The sequence below is a fragment of the Beta vulgaris genome, chromosome 3, assembly GCF_026745355.1.
Source record: "Beta vulgaris subsp. vulgaris cultivar EL10 chromosome 3, EL10.2, whole genome shotgun sequence".
NCBI lineage: Eukaryota > Viridiplantae > Streptophyta > Magnoliopsida > Caryophyllales > Amaranthaceae > Beta > Beta vulgaris.
Genome location: NC_079204.1, coordinates 4,973,055 through 4,999,186, shown reverse-complemented (window position 1 = coordinate 4,999,186; position 26,132 = coordinate 4,973,055). Strand labels below are relative to the sequence as shown.

Here is a 26,132-nt window from a genome sequence, read left to right as displayed (position 1 = left end):
TTCCTGGTTTCTAGTATTCCTTCGTGAGCTTTCATTTTTTCCATTAGAAGAGGTGAGAGAGGAAACATGAAATAGGAAGACGAGTTTCGGAACAAATTCTACCTGCTTAATTGAGTACAAGATCAAAGTGAAAGGCATACTGTGGAGACAGAATCTTACTGATCAAAAGTTTGCTCATATACATGATCATGTTACAAGAAAACTTTGTATGTCATTGTAAGATAAGTAAACATAGTTTAAATACCAAAAAGTAGCAGCTAGCCCTCTACCTTAAGGCTTGAAGCTAGTACTTCCTTTTATAAACTTACCTATTCTTCCTTTCAAAGATATGTACAACCTAAAAGCTCACTTGGCAGTCATCAAAAAACACACTAGCTCAAGTGGTTAGCTGGCTTACTTGATGAAGAATTTCTTCTCCATCTTGCTAATCTTAACAGAAACGTTAGTACTTCAGAGGGATCACGCAGCGAGTACGAAGCCCTTGTCTCCTTAGGCTTTAGAGACACTAGAATTGCAAATCCTTGCCCTCTTTTTTGTATAACCTGCAGAAAATTTTTGGTAATTAAGTCATCGAATTGGATCAAGATTCTCTCCAAATATGAATGGTTCTCTTGACATTGTTACAGCACTTGAATTGCTGATTGCAGTGCATATAGCAGAACTGTACATCAGCTAAATATGAAAATATACCTTGAAGGCATCTTCATCTGTTGTATCATCTCCAATGTAGATGGGAAGGACATCATTTGATTCAGCAAAGCCTAGAGTGTCAAGCAAATATTCCAAAGCATTCCCTTTATTCCATTTTATAGATGGCCTTATCTCCAAAACCTGTATCAAATAATCTTGCATTAGTATAAAGAACAGTCAAATTACATATTTACATCTAAGAATTAACCAGATTTTTTTTAGTTTCCTCTCATCATATTGTGCTATTGTTTTACCAGCCTTTCAATCATACCTTTCTACCTCTAGTTAGTCGAAAACGACTATGTTTTGCCAGTATTGACATCACTTTCCGTTCTACCAGAGAATAATCCTGCATATTTCCAAACAGTAATATTTCCTCAGATAAATTAGATTAGGCTTTTTGTTTGTTCATAATAAGAACTTTATATTATATCTTCATATATCCATTTTTCGCATGAATATACCTCCTCTTTCGCTCTACGAAAGTGAACTGATATGCAAAATCTATTGTCTTCTACTGTCACCCCTTCAATAACCTTTGTTTCTTCTTCCAGCTCATTAAATATCTGTTATACAAATCAAATGAAAATGATCTCACTCAGACAGATGGTATATAACTATATATATGTCATGAAAATAACATCACACATATAATTAGGCTTGTTTGGAGAAATTTCCTACTCAAGTAGCTCACCTCTAGGATTTCAGGCAAGAAATCTTGAGCAGGTTGAAAGAGACTGACCTCATTACCCTGCATTATGTCACAAGAAATGTCAATCTCTAGAAGATGAAGTATGTTGTGTTACTATATATACCTCAAGACGCATGTGATAGAAGAGAGATATTTTGAAAATGAGTCCATGTGATGAGGCGAGGAAAAAAAAACAACGTACCAAGAATGGAATATATGATGCATATATCCTAAAACATCCAAAATAATAAAGTTTTGCAACTGACAATTGAAGTAGAAGATAAGAGTTGGAACAAACCTTTTTGTCAACTGCTAGAGTCTGGTACTTGCAGTCACCAGACTTATGCATCCTCGGTGGAGCCATGATATCCATACCATGGCTCCCTGCATAATATACATCATTTAACTTTACAAATTCATGAACCTAACAGAATGTTAAAGAGCTCATATTAGCAACATTACACTACTATATACATGTTCTTGTAAACAGAGGAAATGATCAATCTAAATGTACTAAATTCTAACCTTATCTCGGCTCCTTCCACTAACTATAGCTGTCGGAAAATACCTAGCAACTTCGCGTACTGCTGATCTCATCTGTGCATAAAACAAGTATTTGTATCAGAAAATAATAACAAGATGTCAACTCAGATGCATAGAAAGATTCATTTACCATATCAGGCATGAAGGCTAGATCAGGATCATCTACAATAGGGGAGAGTGTCCCATCATAATCCAAAAATACTATGATCTTCTTTCCCTTTGCGATACTCATCATCCCTTCGAATGACTTCAATGCCGAGGGATGATCAATCTACAAGAAATATGAACATAATGGACATGACTATATATTATAAGTAGGAACCTCTCATAACACAACTTTCTGGTTTTTATGCTTACCAACCACTCTTCATACTTTGCATCTTCAGCATTTGGTGGTGCTATAATGCTCTGATCACATGGTTCTGGTCTCACCATACTGCTCCTTTCATTCCTTACATTTGAAGTAAAGCCGAGAGATTGTGGATTCGATGAATATCTGAAATTCCCGAGTGCATTGTACACTTTGGTCAGCCTGCTTTTCATCATCTAAAGTAAAAAAATCCAATTCAAAAAATCATGTCTTCAGCAAGAAAATCTTATGAAGATAACAAAGTTATAGTGTAGTACTTTCTATGAAAGATGAAAAGTGAGTTACCTTATCTGACTTGAAGATCCTAGTTGAGTTATTAACACTAAAAAGTACAACTTCTGAACTTTTTACTATATTACACAGTACACCTGCAACTGAATTTGCAGCTAATATAAGAATTTCAAGAAATATATATAGAAGAAAAGGAAGAGAAAATCTAGAGCACAGTACTCTTACTTACCAATCAATCAGTTGAAGTTTTTAAACAATTATAAATTAGCAAACCACAAAGTGACAAGCAAGCTGGCCTAGCTATCAGTTTTTTAACTCATTTTCTCCAAATTAATGATCATGAAAGATCTGTTACATTTTATTTATTTATATTAGCAAACTTTGGGTGTTTGGACCTACTTCCCAAACAAACCTTGGAGAAAAGACTATTTAATGCATAATACACCTTCCCTCCAATTTCTAAACAATTATACAGCATGAATACACGATCAAGATAACTTGGTATACATCTTTGTTATTATTAACATTACTTTAGTTAATAGGGAGCACCTTGACCTACTCACGTCTAAATAGTTCTATCACCTAATTAGATATGAGTACCTCGCAAAATTTGACTAGCTAGTTAGCAAATAGGATGATCACAGTCCACGGAGCACCAAAAGAAAAGACAGAAATGTAACAAAACATGCATATGAATAAGGAGGAAGTGTTAGCCCATACCCTGTATTGGACACCCTTGTCCAATTCCGAACATATAATAATATTTTTTAAGAATACGGGAAGTTGGAACAAGAAAATTTCCCACTTGGTTGCACATAAACTTAATGTACAAACAAAATTACTATCGGTGGTACTGAATATATCTGCACACGTAATCATATTGGAGCTACGACCACCTAATTAGGACTCGATACTCCTAACTACGAAAGCATCTCGTTATTATATTCTTTTTTTTAGGTTTTTTGGTTGTGTGGGTACTCCTAACCACCTATAGCATAGTCTCATAATAGATTATCATGGTGAAGTCACTATTATCTTCAAGATTAGTTAATTAAGTGGCAAGCTAAGAGAAACAAATCACTTTAAAAACAACCCTTATCTTTGGCTTTTCAGATTCATGAAAAGTCAAGAAGCAAGTATTCCCTATCTGCTAACATAGAGTAGAGTCTTTCTCATCTAATTAAGTAGAACTTCAATATTTAATATTTCATATAGATACTAAAATGTACTCTCCAAATCATTGGAAAATTGATCATGATGAAAAGCCGAGAAATCGGCTTCAGATTTCAGACCAATCAACTAACTCAACTCATCTGACAGAATCATTTGATTAGCTTAAAAAACTGACAGCATTTCCACTTCAGAAACTGAAAACATCTGACACACTTACTGATCATAAGTGAAAAAAAAAACGGTTTGTTGTACTACAAAATCGAACAAACTCCCATATTTAAACAGATTTAGTATATGAAACATAAAAAGAATCAAAACTCTTCCTAGATTAACACATAAACAAGTAAATATGGGCAAAAAACCTTAAATGGGTAAAAAAAACATGGACATGTGATCACACATGATGAGTTATATAAATCATATGCTCAGTGATTCTCAAATATCATATTCAAAATGACAGATTTTGTTGCAACTAACAATAAGTTTCAAAGAAAGCATAAAGAATTGCTCAACTTATAATCTCCATAAAAATGACACTAAATATAATAAAAGCATCAGCAATTACGAAAGCAATATTAATTGTGAAAGATAGCACCTATGAACTGATGTTTTGACAGCAATGCATACTGGCTACAACTATTTTCCACATAATATGTTGGATAAGCAGTCAAACTTAGTTAGTGTTTACCTTTTTAAAGTTGATTTGTAATTATGTATAGGTTATTTAATTTATCAAACCAAAGGGTCTCTATCCATCAAATTAATGTTAAGAGTTGTTTTAATAGATTTCTGACTATGATATGTAAACAATTACACATGTTACATAGATTTTAGTATTGGTGTTATATACTGGTACATGTCCAACTATCAGAGAAATGGTAGTGATGGTAATGAGTTTATACATAAAATTCGAGAAAAAAGTATCGTGCCAATGTCCATCGTGTGATGATAAAATCCATCTAGCAATTTCGTTACTACCCATTACTAATTTAGAGGTCGTATTATGTGGCTATGAATTGTAAAGTAAAACATATGTTTGAAAATGACATTTTACTTTCTGTTAATTGACGTGTTAATTCATTATCATTATTTATTATCGACTATCAAACGGGTTGTAAACATAGGAGACAAGTCGTGAACGGTGAACCCAACAACAATGGACTTGCCAAAAAAGATGGTTATATTTCACATGATAGTTGGAACAAAATCTATATATTATACATACTACTAATATCTCGATCTACCCACAAACAAGTACAGCACGATGTGGTAAAGATGTAGCAAAATGGAAATTTCTTATATAAAAGACAAAAAAATCAATCATGGAAAGTTGGAATGGAATACTTGGATCAATTATTGCATATTACGACATACTATAATGCAAAAAAAACAGAGATTGAGATACATCTATGATGTACTTAGTACTATCAAGCTGGCCTAATGTTTTTTCATGCTCATGTGGAAGAAATAACTCAGCATTTAATTATTGATTAAGACTACACCTTAATATTGTTTCAACCATGGGTGTGATCATAGAGCAGCTTCAAAAGAGTTCAAATAATAAAAACAGAACATCTTATCTACCGAATAATGTAGCTTGGACTATTTACTTCATGAACACGTTGACATATATTCAGGTATAATTGTGGACATTTGACACTTCAATTTTGGCCAGATACAAAGTTTCCATACAATAGCCGAGTCTAGCACTTTAACACATTCTTGTGACTGACACGAGTACCCAAGTCCCATATAGAAGGGTATGGAGGCTTTGACACTTCAATTTAGACAAAAGTATACAAGATTTTATACAACAGTTAAGTCTAATACTCGAACACATGTAACTGACACGAGCGCTTGGTTCCTAATAACATAGTCACAACTCAAAAAGAACAAGAAACAATAGTGATCAAGAAGGCAGTACCTATTTAAGCAGAGTTGCAAAAATTATCATATAGTACTTGGTCGTGTGCAAAGCTCTTCTTCTTCAAAGAAAGATAGCCAAGCATATGCCACCACAAGGAGTAAAATAACCCTACAAATTTCTTGTGGTGCTTCCTACATAAGTGTTCAACATGGGGAGATTAGTTGTGATTACATGACTCAATAAAATTAATTATCACATTCACTAAGTTTCATACAATCATTATATCATATAGTTGGGGTGGTTTTGACAGAAACCAAAAGTTAGGCATTTCTAAAAAGGGTTATATGACATTAAAATATGACATAGTAGAGTTGCACTACTTGTAACTTCCTACATTAATAGGAAAATACCAGACATGTAGGAATTGTATCTTATTTTCATGCAATTTACTCATAGAATTCCAAACAAAAACCAAAAACCATGAGCGCACCTAAGTTATATAATACCTAATTAAGGAAACAAACATAGGCAAAGGTAGGAAATGTAACAAGTGGGGGCCAGTTAATCTAGCAAGGGAATGGACATTAAAACAAAGACATCAACCCCCAAAACCATGAGTAGAATCATTCCACTAATACGATAAATTGGAGTAACTTGATTCCTAGAAAGAACAAACTTGAACACGAAGGGTACTTAGACAAGTGTGATTATTTAGAAGACTGTTCTCTAGCGAACATGTGAAAAGAGGACAATTTTCAGACTAAAGGCTATGGAGATAGATGGTTCCATACCCGGTAAACTCTTCCCTCGCTCTACTCAAAAAAGAAGATTGTATTCATCAATTCACCTCAAATACTCGTGAAGCCGTAAACAAGTTTGGACACTCCAATATTGGCATATTGGCTCTCCATTTTGAGCCAAAAAGTTGGGACTTCTTTCATACAATACTCGCTTGATATTTGAACACGTACACGTATTTAGCCACAGCAAGAGAGTCCGGGTGACATATATTAGGTCATATTAACAAGACTAATATAACCCCATCATATATACACGTCACGGGAACTAAATCAATAATGTCAATACACGCATTGTACATTGTACATGAGTGTATGTGTAAACAATAGCCTTAATCACAGCAAAACTGATAAAAGTAACTCTCTTGCTTAATTAGCTTCTAGGAAATTCATGGTATGATCAATATAATATGCATCATGGGGTGACTTGTGTGATATAAAGCGGCAGTGATGAAATTTGGGTCATTAAACCATTTTATACAAATATTTTTGCATCCAAGTTAACTAGGTCATAGTAAAAAAAAAAATTGTGTATGAGTGTCACGCAAAATTCCTAAAATTAATTAAAAGCATCACCCCTTTTAGAAGTTGAATTCATTTGATTTGGGATGACTAAACTATATATAATATACTCAATAGGCATCACAAGACCTAGTTAAATAAATACATAAGGGATTGCTAGACTACTCATATTATAACTACATTACTTGTTGATTTAGAAAATATCAATGACATTTTACTGAGGCTCATGGGCAAGTCTAGTGCATTCACCCTAACTTGATGACGCACTCCTCCCATGCTTTGTGAGATTTGAACCCATAATGTTAAGGTGGGAATAAGGATTGTTATGGTTTTACTATCGTAACAAATATAATCTCCGGAGAAATTAATAGTATAAAAATAATTTTATTTCTTTATTTAATCTAAAAATCTATTAACTTGATGCATGATACAAAACAACGTGAGATTTATGATCAACAAAGAAATCCAAATCATATAAACTGGAGTAATATCATGATGCAAAGAGGTGGGAGCTCAAATTCCCACTTCATTCTTCCAAAGCTCAGAAAATCTATTATATTATCTAATTCTATATATAAATATTAGAAACAATTACTTTCACACAAAATAGTCACATAAGTGTACTATTGTCTTACTTGCCCAAATAATGCTATGGAAGAAGTAGGACACCGACCAAAAAGGGCATAGATCCAATAGACAATGTTATATGCCCTTTTTAACTATCTTTTACAGAAAAAAAGTGGCCATGAAACTAGTACTACCTACTAATTATACAAGTAATAACATTGCAAATCTGTGGTCAGGAGCAAAAATAGGCCAAACTCCATTCTTTTTATTTGTCACTGACAAAGATATCAACACCGCCACCCATATTGTTTCCCTGGAATTTGCTTATTGAGCACCCAACCTAAAATGGACCCCACAACAGACCCATCAAACATCAAAACTACCCCCATGCTACGTACAAAACATTACACGTGTATCCTAATTAAGATTATATGATGTACTTTCATAAATTAATGTAAAAGTTGTAAAGGAGACATTTTTTTTCAAGTCAAAACTATTATAGTCAAATAATGGGGAGAATTAAAGGGGTAATAAATCCTGTTGGGGAAGAGTTAAAAGGTAATCTCTCCGTTCTTTAATATAATCAGCGATACTTGAACATACTCGTACCATGGACATCGCTACATCTATCTACCGGGTTGACAATTCATTACTAATAGAGTATTAAAAAAATTATATTGAGTTGGATTCTATTACTACAACCCTTAACAAGTCTTTATTAATAATGTGTAGATTCTATCCGATGAAAAGACAGTTTTTTTCCTCACCACATCACTGTAAGGTGTTGAGACATTTATGGAGAAAAAGGGGAGGGTGTTGAGTGCTGCCCAACCCCTCAGTTGGTCCCTGCATTTCAACAATTAAGAGAATGCCAATTGGCGCGAGTGGGAAGAATGTAGAATATGAAAATAAATTAGACGTATAGGAAAGAGAGTATATGGCGAAGGTGTATTTAAAGTAGGAGAAATAAATAAGTAAATCAACCTCATCATTATGGGTAAGAAATGAATGTTAGAGGTAAAGCTATTAGCAGAATGTGAGGTGTATGAAGGAGAAAAAGAGAGCAAAAGATGAAAGGAGACGAACCAACCTCACCACTGTGGTGATCTAAGGATCCACTAATACAAGTCTTTATTTTTACAATGAGAAATACTTTTAACAATTTTTTACTTGTATTTACAAGTACATTCTTTTTCTATAACTTTTAACATCATAACATGAGAGGACATTTATGCCATTTAGAAAAGGTAGAAGTATTAAAGAATAGAAAAAATATATATTTGGAACCCGAGCTTAAAGGGGGTGGGGAGAAGAACATGGAAAAATCTATAATGAGCCTTTACCTAAGATAGATGGTCTAACTCAATCCTTATGTATACATGTTAAAAAAAAATACATGTGTCTGCAGAAAAATGAACCCTAAAATTAGATACTAATTTTTTTGCAATTTTTTAAAGAAAAGTTTACAAGGACAACTAAATATCATTGAAAGAACTATTCAAAACCAATAAAGAGCGAATACGAGAAGAAAAATTAACTAACCAAATTTTTCTACCTAAAACCGAAGGCAAGCAATGAACTAATTTATGAGCAACCCCATTACCAATCTTACGAATAAAACTCTAAGGGAGTGTTTGGTAAGATTAATGGAAATGGAATGGAAAGTATTTTGATAAGGAGGAGAAATGGAAATAATAACCGTTACCTTTAATAGTTGTTTGGTATCCTAGTGAAATGGAAATAATTGAGAGGTATATGATTGAGGAAGGAAACGTGACTTGTTTCCACTAGTTTCCACTAGTTTGATAAGGGTAACAAATGGGGAGATTATGTTTCCCTCCGTAAACGGTATTTGTTACTCAACACTCATACCAAACAATTAGAAATGAAAACACTTATTTGAATCCGTTTTCTACATCAAAAGTTTTCATACCAAACACCTTCTAAGACACAATATCTAACATACTACTAACATATATAATGTTATCAAGAATTACTTTTTGCAATTTTAAGATGGAAATATTATCAATTCCCTTCACTTAAAAAGTTACTTAGTAAACACAAGGGTTACGTTACTTGCACTCTTGTGAAACAACGTAGGATATCTTGTTGGGCATTTTCAAAAAGTGCATGTAGACAAATAACTCACGTGTCAATGACGTAATAGATAGTTAAAGAAGTTAGTAAAATGAGATACATGTAAATGCGACACATAAGTTACTCTCTTTAAAGACGGTTGGTTGAAAGAGACCCTTAAATCATGCAAAATAGCACTACTTTATTCTCACTTTTTAAGTGCATTATATTACTGTTCAAATGGAAACATTTAATTTATAGCTTATTATATACTTTTTTTTTGCCAAAATTAGCCTTAACATCACAAATTTAGCATAAGTGCATCTAGCTTCAACACCTTTAATTAGTAGCAAAAAACCTGGATTGGATACAGTGAGTGTCATAAATAACGCTCAGACTAACTTTTCTCGACACATATTTAGTTGACTTAGGCTTCGATTAATGAAATAGGATAAATGGAAGAAAAAGGGAAAAATGAAAAAAAAAAAAAAAAACATGAATTCTCCAACTCTCGGCAAGAAAAGTTAGATTCATCGTCATTTATCACACTCGTTGCACCCAAGCTAATAATTTCGGGTGTTTTGACTACTAGTCAAAATTGATAGTGCTAGTGCACCCGTACCATAGTTTGTGTCGACGACAATTTACTTTTTTTTCAAGAAAAAAATAAAGGTAATAGTGTCTACTATTTTTATAGTGCATGCTTCTGATTAAGAGTAGTTGCTATGAAATGTGAAGAATGTCAGCCAAGTAAGACACATAAACAATCTTTGGGACAATTTTGTCAAACTATACAAGTTCAAGGTACTTAATTAATGATCACGAGTTATGAAATTAAACAAGTTCAAGGTACTTAATAATCAAAACATAAAGATGGAATAAAAGCTCTTTTTTACTCCATATATTTAGACAGCAAAGGATATTTACTAGGACTACTTTTTTATTGTTAAAATGCTTAACACGTCAAAATGAAGAAAAAGAATGTGAAGTACATTGAATCTTTTCTTGTCCACAATGACAAAGACTCAATAAATGTATGAGATAATTATTCAAAGTACCAGTATTTCGATACGTACATACTATATATATATATATATATATATATATATATATATATATATATATATATATATATATATATATATATATATATATAGGGGTAGGATCCGCTGAAAACAGCTCTTAATCTGAAAACTGAAAACAAGGTAACTTTTAAGCCCTTTGGGGTAACTTTTAACACTTTTAGGGTAACTTTTGTCAGTTTTAGGGTAACTTTATTATATTTGTAGTTCTATATATTTCAAGGGTAACTTTATTTATTATAAGAGTAACTATTACCACTTTTAGGGTAACTTTTACCATTTTTTAGGACAACTTTTTAGATTTTAAGGGTAACTTATTTTAACTTTGATTATAGTTAAACCTATGAAGGATTCGAACCTACATCGTTGTGTCTTACACAATGTTTTGCCAATTGAGCTAATAGGTTGTATGAATTTCGCCAAATATATGTTAGTGAGAGGGGGTAACAAAGAGCTTTAATACAGCAACTAATAACAATTTTTGGAAACTAATAAAAACAGAGTATGCTACACCATAATGAACAAGATAAAAATAACAGAGAGAACACCAAAAGTAAAAAATAGACAATACCACATGAAACGAAAGATTAGGAAAATTAAAATTATCAGTTTTACATCAGAGAAAGCAACAACATCCAAGTAATGTAACCATAAGATTTCATAAACACGCAATATAAAGTTACCCTAAAAGTGCATAAAGTTACCCTTGAAATATATATGAAATTACCCTAAAATTGCTAAAAGTTAGCCTAAAAACGGTAAAAATTATCCTAAAAGTGGTAATATTTAGTCTTATAATAAATAAAGTTATCCTTCAAATATATACAACTACCCTTAATATAATAAAGTTACCCCAAAACTGGCAAAAGTTATCCTAAAAGTGTTAAAAGTTACCCTAAAGGGGTTAAAAGTTACCCTTGTTTTCAGTTTTCAGCCTAAAGATAGTTTTCACGAGATCTCATTCCTATATATATATATATATATTATATATATTATATATATATATATATATATATATATATATATATGGTTTAACATCAACTTTGACAATAACATATACTTTTCTTATTTCAAAATACTTGTAAATATGGACAAATTAAGAAATTAATTTCGCCTGCTTTTTTCATATTGTAGTACACAGATTTCAAAATTGTATGTGCTTTTGTCCTACGTAAACGTAGCTTAGGAATTAAGTTTAAATGAACATAAAGTGGAAATTAAGTTTGTACGGAGCATTATCTAGGGAAAAAACTTAGGAGAACTTGTTTCATTTCGTATCTTTTAAATTAGTTAATCACGAATTTATTGAATATTAATTCTTATTTATGGCATTAATTCTTATAATAAAGAACTTAACAAGTGCTAAAAAAAATCCCTATTAAAACTTATAAATCTAACGTTTTTATTATAGATAAATATCCTATTTCATATTGTAATACTTTCTAAGTTCTGAATTAACAATAACAAATGCACTTTTTCACTCTTTACCCTCCTTACTTTGACTAAAATATGTGATTTACATATTGAAAAACATATTCAAATGAAATCTTATTAAATTCTTATTTTCATTCTTATTCATGGCATTAATTCTTATACTAATAAAGAAATTACCAAATGCTAAAAAAATCACTATTAAAACTTATAAATCTAACATTTTTATTATAGATAAATATCTTATTCCATATTTTAATACTTCATCAGTTCCGAATTAAATGCAACAAATGCACTTTTTCACTATTTACACTTTTCACTTCAACTAACATTTATGATTACATAATGAAAAACATACTCAACTGAAATCGTATTAGATTCATCTCGTGACATCCTCCCACAAAATGTAATTTTTATAATATTTATATATGTAATTATGCATTTAATGCAAAACAAATAAAGTATATAATCAAATTTTCAATATTTAAACCAAATTTTATAGTATTTTATCATATCATGGGTATTAATTTAATACATCTACATGAAACGTGTTAGACCACCAACAAACAAAGGAATCAAAAGTCTAAAAAGCTAAATACTCCAACAACCAATAAGAACACATACAAAATAAACTTCTAAAAAACCCTAAACAAAAATAATATAAAATATTAAATTCTACTCCAACTTAGGATGAACAAATCAAGTACAAAGAATCTTTAAGAAAGTTAAAAAAAAGTCAAACAATTTTAGTACCCCAAGACTTTCAGTCAACAGGTGGCCCCAAAATCTGCCACGTGTACGGTAAATTAACCTCAACTATATAAAATATTCTTTTTTTAAACATATGACATGTATATAATAATAATCGAACCTCAACTGAAAGTAACCGAAAATCCAACTAAAAAACATAATTCTCAACTATTACTGTGAATTTCACGCGCTTATTTCTGTAAAAATTCGCCATAATTTAGTGGAAGTGAATTACACGCGCTGAAAATCGCGTGAAGTATAAAACGAACCTCAACCGTTTTTTTCTCGTTTGGTTTTTTCGCCGTAGTTTAAGGTAAGATTCACCGAAAATGACGGTAAAAAAAAACCTTCGCGGTAAAAAAGAACGTTTCGCCGGTAAATATATGCTGAGCTACCGGAAAAGTCGCCGGAAGTTAATTTTACTTGCGGTTTTCGGTGCAGAAATGTCGCCGGAAAATAAAATTTATGAAAAAAACGTTTCGCCGGTAAAAATATGCGGAAAAGTGGCCGGAAGTTAATTTTACTGGCGATTTCCGGTTAAAAATGTTGCCGGAAAATAAAAAATAATGAAAAAAAGTAATAATCTGGACAATTATAATTTATAGCTATGAATTATGAAAAAAGTGCGATTGAAAAAAAATGAATGTGAAATTTAGAGGAGAGAGAAAACTTACCGGAAGTTGTCTGTAACTCGATCGTTGATTATGGAGGAGAGAGAGAAGAAAGAGAGAGAAAGAATTTTGAGAAAATGAGGGGAGTATTTATAGATGGAGGGAGGGTTTTAGAATTGTAATAAAAAGTGGTGTAATTTTTTTGAATATATGTGGTAATTTTTTTTTGGGAAAATATCATGGGTTATATTATTGGATATTTGGATATGATCTATAAATATGGTTGGAAAATGTTTCCTTTTATATTTGATGTGATATTACTGAATTGTCCCTTGTATTGGCAAATGGCATGTAGTAATTGATGTGTGAAAACCTAGAATGGTTGGATAAAGTATTATATGATGGTCTTATAAAAACTACCTTATTTGTGTTTTGTATACTTTGTCTGTTTTTAAATGAAATATTGATACTATTTATCAACTAATTGAGAGTGAGATAAATAGGTTAGTGGTTAGTGCGTGCTTTATTCACGGTTTTAGGAGGTCACGGGATAGATTCTCACTCTTGGTAAGTTGGGATCCCATTTATTCCTCCAATTTGTCAAGGTTATTAAGAATTTCAAGATTTTACTAAAAACATATAATATAACAAGATTCTATTTAGACATAATAAAATAAGAATAGATGCTTAAGATAGAAATAATCATGTAAGATTTTTTTATTATTATTTAGTTGGATTTTGAAATGGAAATTTTTTGTATAATGATATCTTATGTATGATTTTTGATACTCTTAAGTCTTAACCTATGTATTATGGCATAGGTTAGAAGAATCCTTATATAATTAAAAACATAATCAATTGGATAGCGAATCTAGAAAATATTTAATGGGTACACAAATATTTTGATTAATCAATGTTTTTTAAGAACATACTGAAAAATCCATTATTTTATGAAGAATTTTTTTCACTTTTTTCATTTTCAAGTGTGGTCAAGAGACCTTACTTGGTTTAATGCGACTCCGCCACTGGAATCAATCTTGCTAGATTCGTCTTAATGTACACTATCAAAATACCAATTTTCTATAATTTTTACATATGCGTAATTAAAAATATTAATAGCAAAATAAGCGTATTGTGTTACGTGAATAAGTGAATGTAACACTTATTTAAGAACGGGAGAAATATTTTTTCTAACCTTGGTGCATAAGTTTAACTATTTATTTTTACATTTGGTAAACAAATTGATAAATATGACATAATTAATTAAGAACATTATTCTCGTAATTGATATGTAATTCTACATATGATAATCCCATCTTGCTTTCTTTAATTATATAAATAATGATAATAATATTCCTAATTGATTATACCACAGATATCAGTTCTGTTGAGTAAGGGCCTGTTCTCCCCAGCTTATTTTCAGTTCAGTTCAGTTCAATTCAGTTCAATTCAGATCAGTTCAGTTCAATTCAATTCAATTCAATTCAGTTCAGTTCAGATCAGTTCAGTTCAGCTCTTGACAATACTTTTACTCTCACATATCACTATTCATTTCAGTTCAATTCAATTCAGTTCAGTTCAGTTCAATTCAGTTCAGTTCAGTTCAGATCAGTTCAGTTCAGTTCAGTTCAGCTGTTTTATGCCGAAGAGAACACACCCTAAGGCTCCGTTTGGTAGGGTGTAAAACGTTTTCCCGGAAAACTGTTTTCCTCTATTTTTAGTTTTACATTGTTTGGTTGGCAAAAGAGTGTAAAACCATTTTCCCTTGAAGTAAAATTACTCTCTCAATGATGAAAAACCATTTTCCTTTCAAAATGAAGGGAAAACTATTTTCCTTATCTCTCTTGTACACTCCTCTCACTACATCCTTACTTTCCCTTTCATTTTCCTTTCATTTCATCATTTTTCTTACATCGAACCAAACAACGGAAAACTAATTTTGGAATTGTGTTTTCCATTGTAAATTGTTTTCCATGAAAATCATTTTACACTGAAAATGTTTTACGCCCTACCAAACGGAGCCTAAGTGTAAAACAATTTGTTATACCTATTCACTTTCTGCATAAGTAAGAAAAATCAATTATAAAAATATGCATTGTTTTAAAAGCTTCTTCATAAAAGTATGGCGTGTATGGTATTGGTGTTGCTTTAATTTCTTAGTGGCTTACAATTATTCTTTGACTATGGCTTATCAGAATTTAGTATAAGGAAGAAAGATTTTCTTTTTTTTTACTATTATATTTTTTTTGAGGAGAAAAAAAAAGTGCGTTTTTTTTACTATTACTAATGTAAAAAATTGGTCACTTGTTAATGTTATGTTGTCACTAATTTAAAACTACTCACACTATAAATGTTTTACGTTAATGATGACAAGTGATTACTTGAACCGACTTTAACAGTTTGACAATTTTGAAAAAAATTGTAACGCCTCGAAAAATTACATAACTTTAATCGTTAGCGAAAGCATACCTTAAACCTATGGGTTATGGTCCACTACTAAAACAATAGTCTAAATTGGCCTCTTAACATACAAATGCTCATCTAAAAGCAAACGAAGTATAGCTTCAATTGGGCAGCATGCATGTCGATCACATTTCTCCAGGTCAAAGATTATCAAACTACTAAGAGCATACTCATTACTCACTATGTCCCTTTATGTTTGCCCTATTTTCATTTTGTTTCTCTTTTTAACAGTTGTAATGAAAGGTTTTCTTTAAATGTGCGTGGAGTAGAAACAAAGCAATATTGTAGTATTTGTAGGGACATATTAGAAAGGAAAATAGAATCCCCTTAAATAAATAAAAAATAATTAGGGTAAATTTTAATTACGGATCAAGTCTCTGACAACCGGTTCGTTTATGGGCATAAATGTTGGTAATGGTGATGTAAATTTGTAAAATATTCTAATATCAACACCCATGGTAATGAAATTTCATCACAAAACATGAGTTTTCCTTTATAAGTTTTCATTACGACCCATTTGGCATCCCAAGTGGTAATGGATGGTAATAAGATTTTAAGAAGAAAATAGAGATGAGATAGCATTACCATGGATAATGATATGGGATTTTCTTCACAAATTTATACTTCAATATATTACCACTACCACCATTTATGACCATTAACCAAATAAGCCGTAACGAGTATTCATTAGGATGCATCGCCTCTTTTCTTCTTCCCTTTTTTCTTTAACTGGGCACCAGTACCACTAACCAGTTAGCAACGTAGTTTTACTTAATGAGGAATCATACTTTGGTTGACAGGAGCATGTATCTGTGCGTGTGTGGCATGTGTTTAGTACACATGCGTAAGCTGCATAGCACATCAAAATGCTCCGTACTACTTGGAGTCTGGGACCATGAGTCCATGATGATAACTGATAAGTACAATCTCAAAACAATAGATGTGAAAGCACCTAATGAAACGAGTCATGGGTCCGGCTCCAGCCTTGGCCCCCTTATGGCTCGTAGCTCGTACGCAATGCAGCTCTAGACAACCATTATTGGCTCGGACAATATATAACTACGGTCACGTTGATTATAAAAAGTTAGTTACTGACAATAGGCAAAGATTCTTGTTTGACATGGCCATCGTGAGAAATTCGACGAGAAAATAAGCATACTGATGAGCAAAATGGTACTCCTGTGAAATGTAGCAATGGCCAAAGAACAATCTTCCATGGATTTACAGCAAAATAATGTACAGTTAGGTTCTAGAAACATAAGCAGGTTTGGAGGATATCCGCTATCCTTGACCCGATGTGGCGAAAAAGGTTTGATCTATGATTCTACATTAACCAACTAACCCCCCTCCCTAAATAACCACTATTCTAAAGAAAAACTGTGAAGCAAACTTCAAGGTTTTGCTCAGTTTGTATGAGCAAAACCAAGAAGTTCTCCTGTGTGCCCTATACCCCAATTCCCCGAAACCAAAAAGAACAACTAAATTGAACAAAAAAGTTCAGCCCTTCATTGCAAATTCTAACCGACATTTCAAGTCAAAATACTGCTGCTTCCTTTCAACTACGGAAACTAACCACGCAATCTATTCAGCAATTGAGCCTGCTTCTTTTTTGCGCTCCTTGATACCTGGTTCGGTTAGCTGAAGAAGATCCGATGGAGTTGCAGCAGGGTCTAGTTCTATGTAACCCTTCGGAGCATTTGGGCCTTCTTCACCTGTGAGTACATGGCTAGGAACCTGGTGAGAGAATCTGAACATTTCCTCCTTTGGAATCCGCATTACCTCCTTTAGGTCAGGCTGCTTAGAAAATACAACAAGGAAACCAGCAGCTTTCACAAGGGGGGCAACACGCACACCTTGGTCTTCATTGTAGTCATCGAGCACTTCCACCATGTCATAGGCATGTACAACGTTTTCTGGGGTATCCTTGTTCCAATCGGGAGACCAGTTCTTGTATACAGCCCAAATCTCTCCTTTTTTTGGGTAGATCTGGATAACTCCGCGAGGTCCTTTAACCCATCTTACTTTGTGAGAAAAGGAATTCAGTGAATTGTTTGTTTTGCGCTTGCCAACCCAGAAATCCCCGCAAGTTTTAATGAAACCATGACCTACCCAATCCAAAGAACCAAACTCGATGTTGCTTTTGGAGTTCAGCCAACTAAGCCTCACCTTGAATGGATCCAATGAGACAACCTCATGGATCATAGCATAGAAACGGGGCATTCCATCATCATTATCATATGCTGCCCAGACCTGATTTTCTCCAAAACAACTTTCTGATCTGTCCAAATCAAAAACATGAAAATCTGGATCTGGTACAGTCATCGTGATCATCTCAGCGGGCACTTGCTCAGCATCATCAACAGCAGGAGATCTTGTATGATTCCCCAGCTCCTGCATGGCAACATCATTGGCAAGTTTTGACTTTTGCCTCTCTTTTTGTTTGGCCTTCTCTTTCTCTTTGGCAGCAGTTCTGGCCTCTCTGGCCAACTTCCATTCTCTTATTTTCTTGCGTATCTCCACGAGTGCTTTCTCAGACAGCATCTTTCTGAGTTCCATGCCTGATAATTCTCTGTTGGCATCGTTAAACTTTGAACTGAATCCTGTGAAAAAATTTGCTCTTCCTGCTTCTGAATTCCCTATGCTCCGCCCAGGTGGGAATCCCATGCCGTTTTCCCAGTTTCTGATCCCTGATTGACTTGGAATGCCACCCTCAGAATTCTTGACACAATCATCCATTTCCCTCCTCTTTTTTGAGGGGTCCTCTCTGCTGAGGACAAAGCCAGGATCATCACTCCTCTCCCGTTTACCATCTGCCTTGGCCGCCTCATTTCCTTTCTTAAATTTCTCGGATGTTAGAGGTTGATCACGAGAAGCTTGACCATTAACAGAAGTGGAGTTCTGAGCACTTGTAGCGCCAAATGAATTATTTTGAACCGTGCTGTTATAAGTTGTTGTTCCGAACATAGGGCTCCAACGAGCACTTGCAGCACCAGATGAATTATTAAACCCGGACATTTTAGGTCCGGATATTGAAGAAGGCTTTCTATGTTGTTGAGGGCGAAGCGGGGAGAGATTTGAAGGTGGAGGGACTTCTACAGCCGCAAACCCCACTTGACAATGAGGGCATTTAAGAATCTGATTCAGATAAACTCGCATATACTCGTACTGCATCTTGCATCTAGTGCACATGGTCCAGAATGTATCATCTTTCTTAAAGAATGATTGAGGCGATGGAGAAGCTTTTTGATTGCTATTCTTTGATGCCTTCCCACGTGAAGTGCTCGAACTAGGATTTTTATAATGACCATTAGCCCCAGAAGGGGCTGCTGAACACCCACTTTGATTAGGGACCTTCTGTTGGGAAGAACTACTGCATTGGTTCCTAACAGTTTGCTCAGCTGTTCTGCTAGAACCAAAAACGCCTCTCTTAGTTGGAACCTTTTGATCAGCAGCTCTGCCAGTACTGAATGGTGGTACTGAAACTCCAACATGAGTTGGAAACTTCTGACTGCCTGCAGATCCTGCTGCCTTCTGCTGGGCTGTTTTAACATTACGCCGGTTATTGTATGCAGATCTCTTAACTTTGTCAGATAAGAAATTAAAAGCTTCGGACACAAGCTGAAAAGCACCGTCAGCACCAACGAACTTATTTTTATCAGGGTGAAGTTGAAGTAACAGTCTTCTGTACTGCTTTTTTATGGTCTCGTCATCAGCTAGTGGAGTGACACCAAGTACGCCATACATATCCATCTCTCCATTTATTTTATTCTCAGCTGACAAATATACCTCTAGGGTGGCTATCATCTGTGCAATGCCATCAAGCCCACTATATAAAGCCTGAGCCTTCAGTGCAAACTTCTTTGCGCCAGCAAAATCTTTTTCTGTAAACTTCCTGATAGCAATATCTTTTGCCCTCATGGCTTCATCTTTATTACACTCCATCTTTACCAAACTTGCCTCTCCTTTTACTTATTGATGCCTCACCTTGATTGGTGCTTGAATCAAATGGGGTTCCACAGAAACAATATGGGAACCCCTGCCAAATCTCAGCCACGCTAAATTATGACTCAGATTGCAGAAGTGAAGGAGAGATTTTAGCTTCCATCAACCAAGACCTGTTTTTTTAGAGAAGAAATTACAGGACAAAATAACATCATTTAAAGGGCAATACGTAGCAAAGAAGACGACATAAAGTTAAACTAGATTACGGGATTTTCCTTTAGTCCGTTATTGCATTGAAGAAAATACAAGACAATCAATTCCCTTGGGACCAAGCCTATGCAAAAGATAAGAGGCCAGTATTCCTCAGCATCTAACTGTTGCTATTTTCTATCTAATAACACAACATGGAGTCCACTAATCAATATGGCATTACTTATCCATCAAATACTTCCATATAGAACTCAATGCATATTTCACATGACAAAAAAAAGGAGTTTTCAGAGAGCAAAACTGCATGGCTAATTACCAGTGCCAGGTTACTATTCAAGCTCCAATACCCTCCTCCCCCAGCCTCCCAGCCCCGATAAATATTTGAGGCATTCATATTGTAGAGCTTGGTTACCACTTAGAATGCAAAAGAGATTCAGGACAAGTGATAGAGACTATGGCCACAGATATTTCAAACTTGAGTAATTGCAGAAAAACCTAGCACCTCTTTCGCCATAAAACCAATATGCTACATTCCATATATTGTTTATGATAGCTTTCGAAGGATGGAGCACAAAACAAGCCTGATACAAGCAAACAAATCAAACATATTGTGCTAGGATCTGAAACCTTGAATATTCATATATCTTGGATATTAGAAAAGCTGCTCAATCCCAATAATGTAATGTTTAAGAGCTTTTACAAGTCATAATAATAAAGGATTGAGTGACAAGGGCCATAAAAGAAACCTTAAAATCTAAAGCCTTGACACCTTACTGCTATCGCTATCATCTCATGCTATCCATTAGAACGGCATGCTCTTACAGCGTGGAAAAAATGATGGAGCATATACACACATAAGGATCCAAAATTTTATTTTAGTAATCTGAATATACTAGCAGTTATCAGTTCGGTGCTCTCGCTTTATGTGCGCTACAAAACTTTCCTTTCCTGCTCTCTCGATAAATTCTTAAAAAGATGGAGCTCATTAAATATCTATCCTAAAGTTCTTTAAGAAATAAATCACCAGCTGCAGTTGCAGTTTCATATATGCAATCAAAACCATTCAATGCGTTGCAAAAGAGAAGGAAATCTCAAAGCATTTTCTAAGTTTACATTTCAGGAAGCGCAGAAGGTCCTTAATTGCAGCATACTTACCAAATGACTTCACTTCAGTCTTCTAGAACATACTTCTTTGCTAGACCACAAACAACTTCAAGCAAGCACAGATGATAAATTAATCAAGTAACCACCAATTCCACCTGCAATTGAACATAGAGCTGTCTCAGATAAGAACATATAAGCAGGACATTTCAAAGAAATGCTTCAATCTTTAACATGATAAGATAAGCAATCTTTATCAGCTATTAGGCATTTTAGGCTTGCTATAAAGGGAACTGTGTGTCTGTGTCTAAGAAAACATGCACGGAATGCATTTATAATGGCAGCATGTATTATGGATCACATACTTCACTATGGATTCAGAGAACTTCTCAAAAGGCAAAGAACTCAATCAGTTATAAGATATCTACACCTGTAACAATTAGTATAATGGACATGTCTATTTCAGTGCAAAGTCAAAACTCACACGACGTAACTACGTAAGTGCATCTTGATACAAGTTACTTTACTAAATGACAATGAGTAGAAGGTCTCTCAGATAGACCCGACATTTGAGTACAGTAAGTGATAAGCACTTTATAAGTGAATGCTGTGGCTAAACATGGCACGATGCCAGTGATGTGGTGATACTAAAACATGCAATATCTATGGAATGTACCCTTATCTGTTTGTTTCAATAGTTTGCAAAGTGGGCATTTCATTCTCATAAACATAGCCACATTCGGCATTACTAGAAAAATGCCATAGTTAGTTGATCAGAGAACAACTTTATGAGAATTTAATGAGAATAACAAGATAAGAAACTGGATGCAAACAACAAGCAATTAAACCAGTTGGAAGGTCCTAATCATGTCAGTAAGAAAAATGTTAAGCTTCCAACCTCCGACAAATGCAAACATACAGATCTTTCTAGCGGTTGTTTTCTCACTAGTCAAGCCCGTTAACATCCATGCAAAATGCGGATTCTATGTAAGCAAGCTTAAATTACAGTAGCTGATTTCATACCTAGCAAGCAAATTAAACAGGCAGATATACATGCATAGATTCACAGAAAAAAGTACAATGGCAAGTAATTTTATATTTTTACCAAGAAAATGCAAATAGATATTTGTGTACACCTACAAATTTGCGTCAGAAAGGAAGAAAACAATTTCACAGACACACAAATAGAAAGTTTATCTATATACAACACAAAAAAAAACAAAAAAAAAAAAAAAGAAGCCGGAAGAAAGGGAAAAAAGAACCTAGTCACAAATACACAATCAATCTGGCTCAAAAACAGAAAAGTATTACTTATAGCCCTCGGAAATGGAACAGTCTCAAAACTTCTCTCTCCCTTGACTGAATACAAAAGAGAAATTGATTGTATCATCATGCTCTCATGAAAAAGGAATGTCACACTTAACTTGCTGGTAAAGAAACTACAGCATACTACACAGCGGGAAAAAAATCCGGGTAGAACATGATATGCAACAGAATCTGCACAAAAAAGAAGTCTGGGCGTATATCATTTGAGCAGCAAAATACTTCACAGCATAGACTAGCTGTCATCTCTCTCTCTAGGTTCTTTTGATACAAGAGAATTCTAAAGCATCTCTTACATACTCCAAAAAGAAAGAACTGTCTGCGTCTTTGATATTGTGGACTCAAAATCATAGCAAACTATGGAAATCTTCCACAAAAAGAATATTATATACTTATAAGTTGTCAAGTTATCACCACGATCCCACACCTTCAGCTATCCCATTACATCAATTTTGACATCTTATACTTGTATCACACAGCTACATAAGAAAACGCAGGGTTACAGGGAACAGCGTAGCCAAAGCCCTCAAAGAGAACAACATACGGTGTGGTGGAAAACATAGTACTTCTATCCCGTAAAAAAAATTCCTTTTCTGTTTCTCCAAACAATCATTACTATTTTATATACACATTTGATGATTTATGTTCCCTTTAAAGTTCAATTACTTGTTATTATTGTCAAGCATCGAATTTATCACTATTAATAAATAGATTAAGATAGTCAATGGAACAAGACAAAATAACACTCCCTCGGTCCTGTTTTAGCTATCAAATGTTCGTTTTTTGGATGTCCCAAAATAGTTGTCAAGTTTCCAATAATAAATAACAAAAACATTAAATATTCCATAAATTCAAATTCTATTAGGGAAACATCATATAAAAGGCGGAAACAACACAATAAATGATGTTTCCCTATTTATATTCATTCCCTAAACATGACAACTAACATGCCCGGAGGGATTACAAGAAGAATCCTGGTGAGAGAGAGGAGTATTACGATAACGTTCTCATAGTTATTGCATGAGAACGTGAAAAATAATCTGCGTTCAGTAAGACATGCACAAAAATCATGGCCTTCAAATAAGCATTTAATATGCAATCAAAACCTTCCTTCAAAATAGCTATGAATTACTGGGCTCGTAGTTCAATCAATGCTTTCTCTAAACCAGCTGGGAAAATGAAATTTCATCAATCGCCAGTCATTAAAGAAATTTGGGGGGGGGGGGGGATCTAAATTGCAATCAATTTCAATTTATATAATATCAAGGAAAATTTATAAAGACAAATCATGAGATAAAGATCATTACATTAGAGGCAAGCAACGCATATTTAGACTAATGCATTAAATTCTATTTTGACGTTAACGGATATTAAAACGTCAAGCTCTTCCCTTTTTCACCAGTAGCACTCCATTTCTATGACCTAGATAAACAAAGACGAATCTTGGGCACCATAAGCATCAAGAGAAAACATCGAATAGCATGCCTTTACTAGAACTATTATCAAGGAAGCTAAATAATCCAGGAATAACAAGACAACAAATAGAAGTATCACTACTAAATTATTTTTGACAGAAAAATCATCCCTTCTACTGGACGAACTGTAAGCCTAACCTTAAGGGCTACCCTACCATATACAGGAGCCTTCAGCAGAATAATAGGCTGAAGACTATTGGACTTTACTTCAGAAGAAGTGAGACTGCCTGTGAACTTTCCAAACAGATTACAAGCACTTATCCATTGGAGATAAGCAATTCACTCAAGGCTACTTCGGCAAAGCTAAAAGCACATCATAACACTGGTCGAACAATACGATAACAACTCTCTATTGAGACTCCCGTCACAGGGAAGTTTTCAGAGTTGACTTAGTATATCACCATACCCCTCACAAAAATACAGGTAAAAAGATTATAGCTCGCCAACTTCTGTCACTTGCTTTCTCAATTTGTCATTCTATAACGATGTCATATGACAATGGCTGATGACTGATGAGCCTTAGTTGGTATGCACTGAAACAGCAGAAATATACTTGAACGTCAACCATGTAAGCAAATCAAGACACGTAAGCATGTTTACGACGATACTTCCACACAAAAGACAAAGATCACCTTTTATTGCTTTACCAAATCCGTATTGCAAATAAATAAATGCGCAAAACAACAATTCCAGGAAGAAAAAGTTGTCGATATATGCCTTTATAACTCATATGAAGGATATATGACCACGTAGCTAATCCGAAATGGGAAGATGATAAAGTGACCGATCCCGACAAGTGCAAATTTGTCGTCTTCGAATTAAATCTTGACTACCTGAAGTAGGTAACAAGATCATTCAACATACACTCTTGATACAAACAAACCTCATTTTCAAAAATTCCTACATAAATTCCAACATTCCTAACTCCTTAGCCCTTTACTCTGCTGGAACCTGGGTACAAAGGTTTATAACAACAAAGAAACCATGGAGTAACACGGTTCCGGGATATCTCGAGACATACAAGCTTCCCAGAGGGAGCTTTCAATGATAACTTAATCCTAAATTATCACATGGGAACTAAGTCACTAACCATAAACATATAATTACAAAAGCAAGAATTAACAGAGTTCAAGTCCAAATCTTTCATAAACTAGTACAAACTGCAACTAAGAAAAATCAGCAAACACTCCCCAAAACAAAATCCAGAAGAAGTTCAACTATGAATAAAAGCAACAAATTCACACCAACACCACCAAAAAAATAGACTCAATTCAATAAAAAAAATGCAAAATGCAGATCCCATCACTTAATAGCCCAAAAAATGGAGGGAAAAATGTCAATTAGACAAATAACAGAAACAACACTCCATTAACTAAATTCACCATTCCTTCAGTTATATCAATGATTTCAACGACTTATCAAACTGGAATTAACATTTCAAATTTTCATAACAAATTCAAACTGAAACCCTAAAAATGAAGAAAAGGTGCAAACTTTAAGACAAATTAACAGTTTTTAACTCAAAAAACTCAAATTGAATGAAACAAATTCAAGTATAAAAAACATTCAAAGATAAAAAATGAAGAACAGAGAAATAAGATTTATACCAACACAACAAAGTCACTGTAGAGTAGTCAAAAAAAATGCAAGAACCGCCATGAACTTGGAGTTACTTTCTCTGGTAAATATACGAAAATGACTTGAGACCAATCTAAGAACAAACCATAAAAATTTGTCAGGAAAAAAATTTCACAAATTTATATTGAGAGGAAAAAAAAGTTATGTTCTTCAACTCAAGATGAATAAAGAAAAAGGAAAGTTGATGTTTGGGCATTAATTATTTTTTAGCATTTTCTACAACCACATTACCCAAATGGATAGTTAAATGTTAATCATGGTTCTCTATTCCCAAGAAGAAGAGGTAACCAATCTAACCATGGTTAGTTTTTAACTTGGGTTAGGTTGAGAGGTTGGGTTAAGAAACGAACTGTGGTTAAGTTTTGACCGTATCTCTAACAAACGTAGTTAAATTTAACCACGGTTATGAGAGAAGGGGAAAAGGTTGACTATAGTTGAATTTTAACTAAACGTAAGCTCAATTGATGGTGTGCCTAACCTGGGTCTGTTATATTAATATTATTTTGCGATTTTTGTTACTCATATTACGATTTATTAGCTAAAATAACTTTAAAGTTGTGTGATTCTTTTCTTTAAAAG

The 26,132-nt window shown here is 33.8% G+C and overlaps 2 protein-coding genes across 2 annotated transcripts; both read right to left on the bottom strand.

Moving 5' to 3' along the window:
• Window positions 1-148: 148 nt before the first annotated feature.
• On the bottom strand, window positions 149-13,772 carry LOC104888283 (probable trehalose-phosphate phosphatase 2). The gene is made up of 12 exons (XM_048640882.2): window positions 13,465-13,772; window positions 5,623-5,756; window positions 2,580-2,668; window positions 2,282-2,470; window positions 2,055-2,195; window positions 1,907-1,978; window positions 1,680-1,805; window positions 1,385-1,441; window positions 1,155-1,256; window positions 962-1,039; window positions 691-831; window positions 149-542 (listed from the first exon to the last, which is right to left on the bottom strand). Exons 4-12 carry the CDS (start codon window positions 2,468-2,470, stop codon window positions 372-374), a joined length of 1,077 nt encoding a protein of 358 aa, XP_048496839.1. The 5' UTR covers window positions 2,580-2,668; window positions 5,623-5,756; window positions 13,465-13,772; the 3' UTR covers window positions 149-371.
• A 3,279-nt stretch (window positions 13,773-17,051) lies between these two features.
• Window positions 17,052-25,769, bottom strand: LOC104888282 (hypothetical protein). Its single transcript, XM_010673198.3, has 3 exons — window positions 25,523-25,769; window positions 21,172-21,275; window positions 17,052-19,979 (listed from the first exon to the last, which is right to left on the bottom strand). The coding sequence occupies exon 3, from the start codon at window positions 19,804-19,806 to the stop codon at window positions 17,446-17,448; it is 2,361 nt and encodes a 786-aa protein (XP_010671500.1). The 5' UTR covers window positions 19,807-19,979; window positions 21,172-21,275; window positions 25,523-25,769; the 3' UTR covers window positions 17,052-17,445.
• Between the last annotated feature and the right edge of the window lie 363 nt (window positions 25,770-26,132).